At 36.7% G+C, this 14913-nt stretch overlaps 1 protein-coding gene across 1 annotated transcript in view; it reads left to right on the top strand.

Annotated features, from left to right (window-relative positions):
- LOC106076994 (uncharacterized) overlaps positions 1-13064 on the top strand; it is a 57628-nt gene extending 44564 nt beyond the window's left edge. Inside the window, exons 9-17 of the mRNA XM_056018235.1 lie at positions 1360-1464; positions 2448-2477; positions 2597-2769; positions 5765-5856; positions 6694-6797; positions 7518-7683; positions 9031-9125; positions 9813-9913; positions 10705-13064. Of these exons, the coding sequence (XP_055874210.1) occupies positions 1360-1464; positions 2448-2477; positions 2597-2769; positions 5765-5856; positions 6694-6797; positions 7518-7683; positions 9031-9125; positions 9813-9913; positions 10705-10848 (1010 nt within the window). The 3' untranslated portion in view covers positions 10849-13064. The remainder of the gene's footprint in view (positions 1-1359; positions 1465-2447; positions 2478-2596; positions 2770-5764; positions 5857-6693; positions 6798-7517; positions 7684-9030; positions 9126-9812; positions 9914-10704) is intronic.
- The last annotated feature ends 1849 nt before the right edge of the window (positions 13065-14913 follow it).

The following is a 14913-nucleotide window of genomic DNA, read 5'->3' as shown; positions in this document are numbered from 1 at the left end:
CTGAAAAGATTTAAATGGGCCCTCACTAAACTATAGGCAACTTTTTTACTTTCATCATGTAGACCTTCTTTTACACTCATGTCCGTCATGTAGTCTTGTTCGCTCCACCCACATTGGCTTATCTTCTTAATAGCGGTCCAGATATTTAATTGACAACCCTAACCCAAACCTGTTCCATCAGGCCGTTATGGTCAACACTTTTTGGGGCCTTCCTATACCTATACCACCCCCCCCCCATTTTTTTTTATCTACCCATTCAGCTGGATACTCTAGTTAACACCTAGTTGAATGCTGGACTGAATGGCGGCTCTAGAAGTAATACAACTTTATCGGACAGGGAATCATTACTTATAAAAGGAGAAATGGTTGTTGTTTTTTTTTACATTCATCTACGCGTTTGCAAAATATTAGTGAATTTTTTTTATCTTTGAGTATTTGAAAAATATTTTTTTATTTATTTATATTTATTTATTTATTTGTTTACATTTTTTTCACCAAACTTAACATACATTATTGGACATTTTCACTATGAAGTAAACAATGAATAAAGCATTAACAAAAAAAAAATTAACACAGAAACTCGGATTAATTTTTTTTTAAAATAATAACTATAAAAGTTTTAAGGTAGACAGAATATATAATATTAACAATATGTTACTATCCAGTGAACGATTTCTCTGTGAACAATTTTTCGGTGATGGCATTGTCAATGAACGATTTGTCGTCTGAACGACGATGATACCGGGTTTGAACCAGGTTTGAAGACTCAAAAGTTAAGTAGCAATTATACATAAAACACTGAACCATAATCTTCAAATACAGAAACAAAATTTAATAAAATACTCAGAAAAATACAAAGATAAAGGCACATTCATCGTCCCATATGCTAGGACAAATTTGTACAAATGCTCCTTCTTCCCTAGCGCTATTAGAGCATGGAATGGGTTGCCTGAGCCAGCCAGGAAAACTAGTGACTTGGCAGAATTTAAGTCATTGTTTAAATGCATGACTAAATGCATGACGCGTAGGACGAAATCATCTTCTTTTTTGAAGTAACGTCTGTATAATATAAGATAAGATAAGATAAGAACCGCAACTACCCCCCTTGGTGACTTGATCCTGTAGAAACATCAGAAATATGTAAAACACAAAAGTAGTTTTCTTAAACATTCTAAATTAATATTGTGTTACTTTTGTGTTATTTTGTGTTATTTTTGTATTACTTTTGTGTTACTTTTGTATTACTTTTGTGTTATTTTTGTGTTACTTTTGTATTACTTTTGTGTTATTTTTTTGTTATTTTTGTATTATTTTTGTATTACTTTTGTGTTACTTTTGTTTTAACATTTCATTGTTTAGATGTGTCTGTGATCTCTTCAAACGGCTCTGATAAAAACAAATTCGGAACTTGGAATTCTCTGAAGAAAAAAATTGGCAGCATCAGAATTAAAGGATCAGCACACAGTAAGATTGATTCAATAATTAATGCCAGTTTTTAAATCATGCAACAAAAAGTACCAGACCTTCCTTAAATAGGTCAAGAAAGTGTAAAAAAAAAAATAATGTCACATTGCCCAATTGAATACCGGTACAATGATTGGTATCAATTATCAATACCGCTTAATATCAGATTTGATTACAAATTTTGATAATCAAGTTTTGATTGAGTCTACCCATCCTAAAATAATAATATTTTAACGATCAAAATGTTAATTTTGGTAATCCTGTTGTTGATAATAATCAACATCATTATCATCTGTCTCTTGGCTTTCGTCGTAAGGGAGCTGAGTCAGTTCGTGTAACCAAATCCCTCCACCACTTTTCCCAGTCAGCAGCTGTTCAAAGCAGGATATCAAGAGAGAAGTCAGTCTATTCCAGGGGTTCTCAACCTGTAGATCGCGAGCCCTTTTGGGGTTGATTTACGATTTTGCCGGAGGTCGCCTGAGACCATCAAAAATATGGATTGTTATTGTCTATTCTTCTATTGTTGTATGTGTGTGAGGTGGGGTCGCGGCAGAGTGTGAGATTGTAAAAAGGGGTCGCCGTGCTTAAAAGGTTGAGAACCGCTGGTCTATTCGTTTATGTTATCCAACCAGCTTTTCTTTGGACGACCCTTCTTTCATGCTCCCTCCCCTGTACCTTGAAGGATGACTTCTGACAGTGAGTCATGTCTTACTCTATTTCCAAACCAGCTCAGCTTTCGTCACTGATAATAGACATCTACATATTTGTACAAATTATAAAATGCCACCTAGATTGGATATCAGTTTGACAGGTTTATATACTTGGCATTTTCTCTACCTATATTTGTGTCGCGTGGCCATAAACTTGACCTGTTTCCTTTGGCTTTATTGGCTTCTTTGAATTATCTTCAAAAAATAAATAAATGTACTAGTGAAATCGTTTTAATGCTGTTTAAAATCTGTTGTGTTACGATTTTATTACAGAGAAAAGATCTCAGATATCTCGCAATGAAGGTAAAGAAATATTTTTTTTTTTCATTTCAAAGTTTGTCTTTTTTTTTTAACAAAACTTACTAGATCTAGTATGCAATTTGAAATTCAAACTCTTATTTTTTTTATTTTTTTATGATAAGAATCTCCTATGGGCTCAATGCGCCAAAAAGGAATATTTGAACGCAGCTTTGGCTCACAGATTCTCAATACGCCGACCAGCGAGCGTTACAATTTGATGGGAATATTTGAGGACCGTGCCAGATTGCTGTTGCCTGAAGATGAATATAAAGCTGTCATTAGACATTATCATACAGTAAGCTAACCTAAGAAGTAGCAATGATATTAGTTTAATATTTAAGGAGTTTCTAATGGTTTTAAGTCATCCAATATCTTATTTTGATTTTCTGTAAAATAAATATTTTATGCAATTAGATGAATATCATTTATAACAAAGTGTATTTATGGAAAGTTAAAACATTGGAATTTTTTATGTTGATTATTAAATGATTGGGTTCCTAACCGAGGCGTCTCAATCCTAACCGAGGCGTCTCAATCAGGTTCAAATCTCGGTGAAGACTGAGATATTGAATTTCTGGATTTTTAGGACACCCATGTGTCCAGCAAACTCTAATGAGTACCTGACATGACACCCCTGTGTCCACCCAACTCTAATGAGTACCTGACATGACGCCCCTGAGTCCACCAAACTCTAATGATTAGCTGCCATGACGCCCCTGTGTCCACCCAACTCTAATGAGTACCTGACATGACGCCCCTGAGTCCACCAAACTCTAATGATTAGCTGCCATGACGCCCCAGTGTCCACCCAACTCTAATGAGTACCTGACATGACGCCCCTGAGTCCACCCAACTCTAATGAGTACCTGACATGACACCCCTGCGTACACCCAACTCTAATGAGTACCTGACATGACACCCCTGTGTCCACCCAACTCTAATGAGTACCTGACATGACGCCCCTGAGTCCACCAAACTCTAATGATTAGCTGCCATGACGCCCCTGTGTCCACCCAACTCTAATGAGTACCTGACATGACGCCCCTGAGTCCACCCAACTCTAATGAGTACCTGACATGACACCCCTGCGTACACCCAACTCTAATGAGTACCTGACATGACGCCCCTGAGTCCACCCAACTCTAATGAGTACCTGACATGACGCCCCTGATTCCACCCAACTCTAATGAGTACCTGACATGACACCCCTGTGTCCACCCAACTCTAATGAGTACCTGACATGACACCCCTGTGTCCACCCAACTCTAATGAGTACCTGATATGACGCCCCTGTGTCCACCCAACTCTAATGAGTACCTGACATGACTCCCCTGTGTCCACCCAACTCTGAGTACCTGACATGACACCCCTGTGTCCACCCAACTCTAATGAGTACCTGACTTACTTTGGGGAAGTAAGGATGGTTGGTCGCTGCCTCCTGACACCATCATTTACCGTCAACCCATAGAAACATGAGCCTTACATCCTCTGCCCCATAGATCGGAATGTCTGAAAGGGCAACTTTTTGTTTTTCTACTTTTTGTAGACTGAAAATTTATTTTTTCATGTTTCATTTAAGGACTTACTTACGTCACCCCTATTGCAGTATGGGCCACCAACAACAGAGCTCCATAGTCCCCTGTTCTGAGCCATCCTTTCGATCTTGTTTCAGGTGTAACCAAACTTTTTCCATAGTCCCCTGTTCTGAGCCATCCTTTCGATCTTGTTCCAGTTGTAACCAAACCTTTTCCATAGTCCCCTGTTCTGGGCCATCCTTTCGATCTTGTTCCAGGTGTAACCAAACTTTTTCCATAGTCCCCTGTTCTGAGCCATCCTTTCGATCTTGTTCCAGGTGTGACCAAACTTTCTCCATAGTCCCCTGTTCTGGACCATCCTTTCGATCTTGTTCCAGTTGTAACCAAACTTTTTCCATAGTCCCCTGTTCTGAGCCATCCTTTCGATCTTGTTCCAGGTGTGACCAAACTTTCTCCATAGTCCCCTGTTCTGGACCATCCTTTCGATCTTGTTTCAGGTGTGACCAAACTTTCTCCATAGTCCCCTGTTCTGGACCATCCTTTCGATCTTGTTCCAGGTGTGACCAAACTTTCTCCATAGTCCCCTGTTCTGGACCATCCTTTCGATCTTGTTCCAGGTGTGACCAAACTTTCTCCATAGTCCCCTGTTCTGGACCATCCTTTCGATCTTGTTCCAGGTGTGACCAAACTTTCTCCATAGTCCCCTGTTCTGGACCATCCTTTCGATCTTGTTCCAGGTGTAACCAAACTTTCTCCATAGTCCCCTGTTCTGGACCATCCTTTCCATCTTGTTCCAGGTGTAACCAAACTTTCTCCATAGTCCCCTGTTCTGGACCATCCTTTCGATCTTGTTTCAGGTGTAAACAAACTTTAAAGTGTCAGCCTCTAGTTCGCGTCGCCAGGTGATTCTCTGGCGCCCTCTCTCTTGCCCTGTGGGTTCCACTTTAATGCCTGCCTTGTGATGCTAGTTTAGTGGCAGTTATTGCTATGCGCAGAGTGTTTCCAATCCAGCCTCATCTTCTCTTTCTGCCTTCTTCTGCATGGGTTTGGTTTGACCCTTTGTGTTAGGATTTTGTGATTTTACCATCACAAAAGAGATACAAGACACCGATAGCAAAGACAAACAAACACAAACACTCTTTTGTTCCCCTGGCAATCAAATCATTAATTAGGAACAATCTGATATAAACTTTATCACATGTAAATTATGAGTGAGTCTGGTGTGAATGTACCTTTTAGTTTCTTATAGTTATAATGTTTTTTGCTTAGTGTAATGCACCAATTGTAAGACAAATTTTCCATACGGACAATAAAGATTATTATTATTAGAAGTAGTAGTAGTTACAGTAGTAGTGGTAGTAGTAGTAGTACTTTGCAAGAGGTACTGATGGTGTCTGACCAACGGTTGTGAAAGATTCTACGTAGGCAGCTGTTAATGAAAGTTTGCACTTTTCTAATTCACTTCCATCTAATGGCAATTTTAATTTTTTTCATTTAACGACTCATTCGATATTACTTTTGGGTGGCTCCTAATGTCTGATTTCATTAAGTTCTACTAATTCACTTTTGGGTGGCTCCTAATGTCTGATTTCATTAAGTTCTACTAATTCACTTTTGGGTGGCTCCTAATGTCTGATTTCATTAAGTTCTACTAATTCACTTCCATCTATTGCAATCTAACATTTAAAATAAACAATAAACATTCAATTTTTTATTGAGGATTCATATCACAAGTAATACTCCAATTATTTTCAGTATCAAAGCGACAAAGATTTGGAAAGATTTGTTCGCCTCTTGCTCACAATCCTTGACAGACCTGAAAAGAGAACGCTGTTAGCAGACGTCAGGTAATGGATACAAAATGTACGCACTTCGTAGTCAATGTGACATATACTTTTATAGGCTACATTTAGTAATACTATAAATTGTAGTCTATGTGACATATACTTTTATAGGCTACATTTAGTAATACTGTAAATTGTAGTCTATGTGACATATTCTTTTATAGGCTACATTTAGTAATACTATAAATTGTAGTCTATGTGACATATACTTTTATAGGCTACATTTAGTAATACTATAAATTGTAGTCTATGTGACATATACTTTTATAGGCTACATTTAGTAATACTATAAATCGTAGTCTATGTGACATATACTTTTATAGGCTACATTTAGTAATACTATAAATTATAGTCTATGTAACATATACTTTTATAGGCTACATTTAGTAATACTATAAATTGTAGTCTATGTAACATATACTTTTATAGGCTACATTTAGTAATACTATAAATTGTAGTCTATGTAACATATACTTTTATAGGCTACATTTAGTAATACTATAAATTGTAGTCTATGTAACATATACTTTTATAGGCTACATTTAGTAATACTATAAATTGATAATTTTTTAACTCTTTCTCTCCTAACTGTATTATATAAGATAAGATAACTGATGATACCAACATTGATTCCATCAGAATGTGGTAAATAATTATGGAGAGAAAGAGTTAAATGTTGTTTGTTTCTGTTCCTTACTGACTTTTTTTTAGGCCATTGAGGCACCACTCATGATCTGTCAACCGTCTCTATCCATTTCTCTCTTTGCCAGTATTAAAGTTTCTTTCATTAGCAGGCCCGTTCATTCCTTGATGTCTTTTTTCTTTTCATATATTTTGCAGAAATGTTGTCTCCCCTGGTCACCTCAATCAATTTGATACTCTCCTAGAGACAAACCGTGTGCAGCTAGTTGCCAGACAGTCAGAGTCATCGCAAAATATCAATGGTAGTGTTTTCATGATATTTTAGTCGTAAATCTTGACTATTTGAACCACTTACTAGAAATATTGCCAACTATCTAAATAGACTTTCACTTTGAATGTATTGGATCAATAAAAGTTATCTTATCTTAAAACATCCTAACAGAAAGACACAAAAAGAAAGGCGCATCTCTTATTTCATATTCTAGAACAAATGTGTATTTATGTGCTCCTTTCTCCCTGATTTGATTAGAGCATGGAACGGGTTGCCTGAATCAGCCAGGAAAACCAAAGACTTTGTGAAGTCTCTAATTAACGTGCATACATATAGTAACACAAGGAGACGTGTTGGACGTACTTATCTCCTGTTTTAAAGAAACGTCTTTAATGTATAAGAAAAGATAAGATAAGAGATTTGAAAACATTGTTTTAAAGGTGAATTACAACCTTGTTTATTCAGTATATCTTTAAGATATGTGACGATGTTTGTTTTGTAAAATGTTGTACATGTTTCGGATGTTCCTTCAGATTTGAAGATAATTTACTTCCTAGTCCAAACTTCCCGCAGGACTACGGGGTATGGCAGCTGGCAAGGTATGAACCTTTGATCATCGAGACAACCGAACGACAGTCCAGCGCGCATACCTCACGACCATGCAGCCATACGATACTGCCTCTCACTGTCAAAACCTTGCCAAAAGATTTTCTTTTTGATAAATGATTCAAGCTTGGATTTCTGTTTTAAGGTGAAAAATCAGGTAACAAGCCTCCTAAACCAGCCAGGTCAAAGCCAGCTAATCAGATGAATGGAAAAACTGGAACGTACGATCTGACGGAGCTATCCAGAACATCCCCGTCGAGTAGAACGCTGTCCTTTACTACTGATGACTTTAGAAACAAACAATTAAATGTGTGAGTAGATGTGTCATCATATAATAGGATTTGCATAATTGATGTGTGGGTATGGTTAGCCACAACAATTGTTGTAGTAGCCTATTAGTAGATCTAAATCTGCTTATTATTCTTATATACTGTTCTGGTCAGTATCTTGTGTGCTGTGCAAATCCAATACTATTTTGTCATTTAGTTCAAACTAGCTAAGAATATTACAATTAACAAGATAAAAGAAGTCAATCCTTCATGCTACTTTAAATGATGGATTTATTCAGAAATGGGATGCTTGTCTCCACTTATCCGTGGTTACTTATCCGTCTCTAACACTCAACCTCCTCTAAGCTATCGCCATTTTGTTCTTCGTGTTCGCCTATTATGCTACGTCATTCGTCTGTCTGACTATGTCATTCGTCTGTCAGACTACGTCACAACTTTTACCGTCGCTAGCAAACAATGCACAATATATTTATCCACAAACCTAACATACTCTCTAACTAAACTAGGTCACTACGGTACTGAGTATTTTTCTGAATTCTTAATGTAATCTAGGGCCCAAAAATGTGTTGCAAATGTTAAAATTATGTAAAGATCAGGCCTATGTCTACTCTTTGCGTTTGTTAATAGAGCTGAAATATAACTGTCCCAACTGATCAGAATATAATAGAGCACAATTTAGCAGCTTTTGGTTATACAAAGTAGGTCAGAAGCATGGCGGTAGCTGTGGCAGACGATATCTTGCAATAGTGTTATAGAATTTGAATTAGTCTCCTTAAAGAGTTTGATCCCAATAAGCTCACCACTGTACCAGTGGTCGATCGTAGCCTCTACCAGTGTTAGAATTAGATCAGTTTGACCTGTGATAAGGTAGGACTCTTCCCGACTCTCACTTCTCTAATGGAATATCAAAAATTTTGATCCTTGGGGGTAAAAATAAATTTGGAAATGTAATACAATGATGAGGAAATAAATAAAACAAATTTATGAAAATCACCTTATGATTTAATCTATACGAAGTGGTATATTATGTATAACAAAATGGATTTTTTTTAAAAATATGTAAGACTATTTGAGAGTATTTAGTTTTACAACTTATTTAATGTATTAGAACAGGTGTTCTCAACTTGTGGGTCGCGACCACACTTGGGGTCGATTGACCATTTGCCATGGGTCGCTTAAGACCATCGAAATTATGGATTGTTATTGTCTACTCTTCTACTATTGTATGTGTGTGTCGGGGGGGGGGTCACGGCAGAGTGGGGGATTGTAAAAAGGGGTCGCCAAGCTTAAAAGGTTGAGAACCGCTGTATTAGAACAAATGATGCATGAATACTTACAAGTCTCCGGGTAATATATTTTCGTTTTCAGTGTATTATCAGAAGATACGAGCAGGCCGAGAGGAAACCCAGTGATCAAAGAAGATGAGGAAGTTGTGTACATATCAAAACATAAAATGATACTTGGTAAGAAAATCATCTCCTGTTTCTTTTGTTTGTTTTTTTTTTGTTTTTTGTAATTTTTTTTTTTTTTTTTTTTGTTTTTTGTAATTTTTTTTTTTTTTTTTTTTTTGTAATTTTTGTTGTTTTTTGTTTTTTTTTTGTAATTTTTGTTGTTTTTTGTTTTTTTGTAATTTTTGTTGTTTTTTGTTTTTTTGTAATTTTTGTTGTTTTTTGTTGTTTTTTTTGTAATTTTTGTTGTTTTTTGTTTTTTTGTAATTTTTGTTGTTTTTTGTTTTTTTTTTGTAATTTTTGTTGTTTTTTGTTTTTTTTTTTGTAATTTTTGTTGTTTTTTGTTTTTTTTTGTAATTTTTGTTGTTTTTTGTTCCTTGCTTGAACGCAGCTACATTGATTTTAGTTTTAGAAGATTTTAAAAAGCCTTCTTAATCTACATAGATTGGTCATTCTGTTAAAAAATTTAAAATTATTTGGCTTCATAGATTATGGTCATTCTCTTGAAAGCTGGTTAGCCGTGTAGATTTCCAATAAGTAAAGGCTATGTTTGTAAGCATACGTTTGTTTTCGTGTGTGTGTGTGTGTTAAAGACTGAGTTGGGATGGTTGTGTACATGAAAGTGTGACTGAAATACAAAATTGTTTCGTTAAAATGATTATTATTGGCATATCGTCCGTTTGTTTTTTTTTCATTTCACAGGACTTGAACTCACTGGAGGGCGCAACCATCCAGACGATAAAGCGATTAAAATTCAAAATGTTCGAAGCAACGGCGCTGCAGCAGACGATCAAAGACTGCAGGTGAATTTACTCTGAATTTCTAAAACAGTTTACCCGACTCTTACATAAAAAAAACTTAACTAACTTTGTACAATTTAAAGCGTATTTCTTTTCGGTTTTGCCAAGATTAAAGTCTCTTCACATACCCAAACTCCTTGATGTCTTCCCGTCTCTTCCTCTTTCTGCCTCTCCTTTTTTTTTCCTGGTACTGTTCCCTGCAGAAAGGTCTAGGCGAGATATGGTCTTATGTCTTAAACCAATCACCATTGTGAACTTGTTTTAGATTTTCTCATTTGTTATGCGGTCTTTGTAGAATCATTCTATACCACCTTGAATCTACCGCTGTCTATTATATTTATTATATTAAGTATTCAAAAGTATATTATAGAAAAAAAACATCCAAATAATGTAATGTTCCCCTTTCAGACATTGCAATCTATAGGGCAGATTATGTATAGGTCATCTGTTTCTGTGGCCCACGGTTAACGAAGGTATCATGTGGTCAGCACATAGACCACCCGCCTTTACGTTCCCCAATTAATGCCAGGTACCCATTAGAGCTGGGTGGACCTAGAGGTGCCCATAGATCTAGGAATTAAAAATCCCAGTCTTTATCAGACTTTGAACCCGAGACCTCGGTTCGGAAGCCAAGCGCTTAACCACTCAGCCACCTCGCCTCCTTTAAAGTAGAAATATACTAACAATGTTTGCTTTTAAAGTAGAACTATGCAAACACAGGCATTAATAACCATGTTCAGAAAAGAATGACTAGGACGGAGCTGTGTTTCTTAAATTCTTATATTTCTTTACAGCCTGGTGTTGAGATAACAAGTATCGACGGTACATCTGTGGATGGCATGACCAGCCAGGAGGCAGAGCTCCTTCTGCAGAAAGCCTTCAGCCACAAGAATCCTACAAATCTGGGAATCCATATTCGACATAAACATCTGATTTAGTTTTTTTTAGTTTGTACCAAGAAACACAAAATGTCCAAATGTGCTCTGGGTGCCCTGCATTGATCTCCAAAAGTGGCACAAATATGCATTGTCTCGATCAGCGATTCTAAAACTGTTGTGTGAGAATAAGGGGGAGTGAAGCCTCTCTTTTCTTTTACAGGGAGACGCAAATCTGTTGTAATCACATTGTATATTTATAAATCCGGATAATTTAATTATTAAAAAAAATGACACGTATGTTTAACACATTAAATCATTAAATTATATATCTGATTTTTCCGCCTAAGTAAGACTTTTCATACTATTTTCGCGAGAGACCAAAGCAACAAGGCTCTACGAGTTGTCTTTCTTGTGTCACATTGCTCCTATTTCTCCCGAGTGACGTACCATCTATCTATTGACGTCTTCTCGTGATCAAAATAGGCCCGTTTGAAGATATGTAAACACATAAATCAAGCTTATTTCAGACGTATAAACTCTACTGCCTCGAATGTCTCTTGTACCTAAGTATCGGTTCGTTTCATTCCTTTTTAACAAAACTTTTTTTTTTACATACGCTCTTCTTATTCAGAGAAATTGTGCGTTGTAGACAACAAGAGAAAGAATTTCAGATTGCAAGAAAATGCTTGTTGCCGATAAGCCCATGAACCTCACGGGTTAAGGGGATGCTTTTGCATTATATTTATTTTTGTGTGTCTTGGGAGCATCACATGAAACGTTTGAGAAACACTGGTCTAAATGACTGTACCTATGTGAGTTTTATCATTACTTCTGTTCCTTCCAGTGAGTTTTCCCCCCGAGTAATTCAGTATTTGTTGGGGCACCTAGGACTGAACCACAAATGAAAATGCATTAAAATTATATCTTTTAGTCTATGTTAAAGCTGTTCATTTTCCAAAGTATTTATTAAGACTTCTATAGATTGATTAGTAGTGCCCAATGGTGGAAATGGTATCAACAACCAATAGTCATTATTTGTTTGGATATTATTAAAATTATTAATATGAACATGTTCTGTGTTGCCAATGCTGTGCTGATAAGGCCACTTTTAATACTATAAGTATGTTGATGTTTTAAAATTGGTATTGGCTAACATGCAATCTTATTCACCTGTGCACCTTAATGTTATACTGTTGGCTACAGTGCAACTGTTACAATACTCGCTAATATGATTTTCTGAACCCTAATTGTGTTGAATGGACCGTATGGATAACATTCGCATGCTGTCGTCAAAATGTAACAGGGTTTGAGTTGATTTAACTATGCAGAAGTTTAGCTGTGTTTAACGAAAACTGAGAAATCGGAAATAAATGCTATTTGTTGTGGAAACGTAAGAACAAATATTCATTTGTATTCTCTATTTTACTGTAAACTTCCTGTTGCTTTACAGTTTTATTATTATTTGAAATGAAGTTTTTTTTTTTCATTTACATTTTATTTTCACTTATTTGTAAACGATTTAAATAGTGAAACTTTTATGTCTCAATTTCATTTACGTTCTACACTTCTGCTTATTACGTTTTGTTTATTTATTTGCCAAATTATTTTTGTTTTGTTACGTATTTTGTCTCGCTACCATGATCAATATTATTTGGTTTCCGTTAACTGACATTTGTCAAAGCAGTTCATGACAATTACTCTCTTGTGCCTAATTGAGTTGTATAGAGACCAATCGTTTTAGCAGGCCTGAACTCTGACCTGCGACGTCATTTTAGACCCATAGCTTGTTGCCACGTCACAGGTCAGGGTACAGGGCTATTGTGATGAGCGGTCTCGGTTTGGGTGCCATTATTTGGTCTGACTGAACTGTTAATATTTCAAATGTTTCATTACTGTCCCCATAATAAGAGACCACATTTGCAGGGCGAGCCTGCCAATGATTCATCATACCGTATGTCAATAAGTATCATCGTCATTAGCCTCATAATTCAGAACGCTTGTGACTCTTCTCTTTTCTGTTGTTTTTTCTACAACCGGTATACAAAATGTCATTTAGTTTAGTGTTTTTCCTAGGGCTGCAATTGTTCGTATTTCATTTGGATGCCTAGTTAGATGTACATGTAAGTTACAGGGCCTATATATGTCTTAAAGTAGAAAGTATAGGGACCTTTATTAGCAGAGTCTACTGTACGATCATTATTATGCATAAACGCCATTTTCTAGCATGTCAGGGTTTTGTCCCATACAGACATAAATAAAATCATTTCAACACTGTTTTTATCTTGTTCTTTATTTATTTGCTTATGTTGTTGTTTTTTTGTTATTGAGAATTTTGTACTTTTATCTAAATACTGGCAGGATCAACCAGATAGCTACCATCGTCGCCGGCCGGCGGCCGACTTGCTTATTACGGTCACAGCGCTTGCCTTCGTAGGCCAGCGCCTGCTCGGGACGGGAGAATGCTGTCCTTTCAAGAACAGGTCCCTTTTGCGTTCCCTCGTTTTTCTTTTTCCCATCGTTGCCACCAGACACAAAGGGGAGCCAGAACACCTTTTTTAGACAGTTATTTGCGCAACAAATACATGACAAGGTATTCTATTTTTTTTTTCAAAAACATCCCTAATAACAATTTAGAACAAAAAAAAGACACACTATAGCGTCTGATGTCGAAACTGAAAGGAGTATATCCCCCCTCCTCGTTTCATCGTCATCATCAGTTCTATCAGTCACTTGGAGTTGTAGGGTGTTGTGACCACTCTCCTGGTCAGCAGCTGTCCAGTTTTTCTTCACGTGTTTCTTCAAGTAACTGTTGAGCTCTTCTATGTTGTATGCCCTGGAACCACTTTTTGTGAATACCATATTAAGAAACCTACTATGCCTGATAATTAAGACCAGTACTTGAAAAAAGGCAGGAGTGATCCTTGTTTTTCGAGACTACAGTGAAATTGAACTATAATAGCATAATTGAGTAAAGAAGTACGCTTAAGTTATTATTATAGCTTTTTATATAGCGCTACTTTCATGCTTACAGCATGCTCAGAGCGCTTTTGGTCAAAAAAAAATTGGGTGGACCAGTGGGGGGGAGCGGGTATCTAGGAGTTGGTTTTCCGTGCTGCCTCCAGGCGCTCAGTTAACACCACTCTGCCCGAGTCGGGTGTCGAACCTCGAGCCCCGTTCTATGTAGCCAAGCCAAGCGTACTTGGCCTCTCGACCACGCTTCCCACAAAATGCTCAAAATGCTTTGAAATTACGTGAATTTGTACATCAAGCTTATCAAAGTTAATGTGATTCTGTGACTTTCAGAAACCAATGTGACATAGGCCTATACTATAGGAAATGTTAAAGCTAATAGCACATACAAAGAATTTTAAAAAAAAAATACATTTTAGACGAATAAAAAAACAAATATGTTAGCAAATTTTTTTCCTGTTGTCTGTTGATCTACAGGGCAGATGATGTTTTAAGGTCATCTGTCTCTAAAGACACATTCCTCGTTTAATATGCTAGGACAACTTTGTACAAATGCTCCTTCTTCCCTGGTGCTATTAGAGCATGGAATGGGTTACCTGAGCCAGCCAGGAAAACCAGTGACTTGGCAGAATTTAAGTCAGTGGTTAACATGCATGACTAAATGAAGTAACGTCTGTATAGTATAAGATAAGATAAATCGCAAGATCTGAAAGGGGAGCAAATCGCAAGGTCTGAAAGGGGAGCTTTATTATTGTCTGTTGAATACATTACTTCGAGAATATCGGGTAGACATATATAATGACTAATGTACGGATAAGCTCAATAAACTACATTGAAGAAACAATAAAGCCAGATAGGCCTAATATCTCTACTAGTTTATACCAGATAATATCTCTACTGTATACCAGATATCTATACTTTATACCACTATGTCTTTAAGAAATTCAAAGTGAAAGTGAAACTAATAGATTAAATTGAAGATTTATTAAATGTAATTTTTTTCTCTGATGCATGGAGGCGCAGTGGCTGAGTGGTAACGCGCTTGGCCTCCGAACCGGAGGATCCTGGGTTTGAATCCTGATGAAGACTATGCTTTTAGTTTCGGGATCTTTAGCGCGCCCCTGATTCCACTCAGCTCTATTTGGGGTACCTGAC

Source organism: Biomphalaria glabrata, chromosome 1 (assembly GCF_947242115.1).
Source record: "Biomphalaria glabrata chromosome 1, xgBioGlab47.1, whole genome shotgun sequence".
NCBI classification, from domain to species: Eukaryota; Metazoa; Mollusca; class Gastropoda; family Planorbidae; genus Biomphalaria; species Biomphalaria glabrata.
This window is presented reverse-complemented; position numbering and strand designations above follow the sequence as displayed.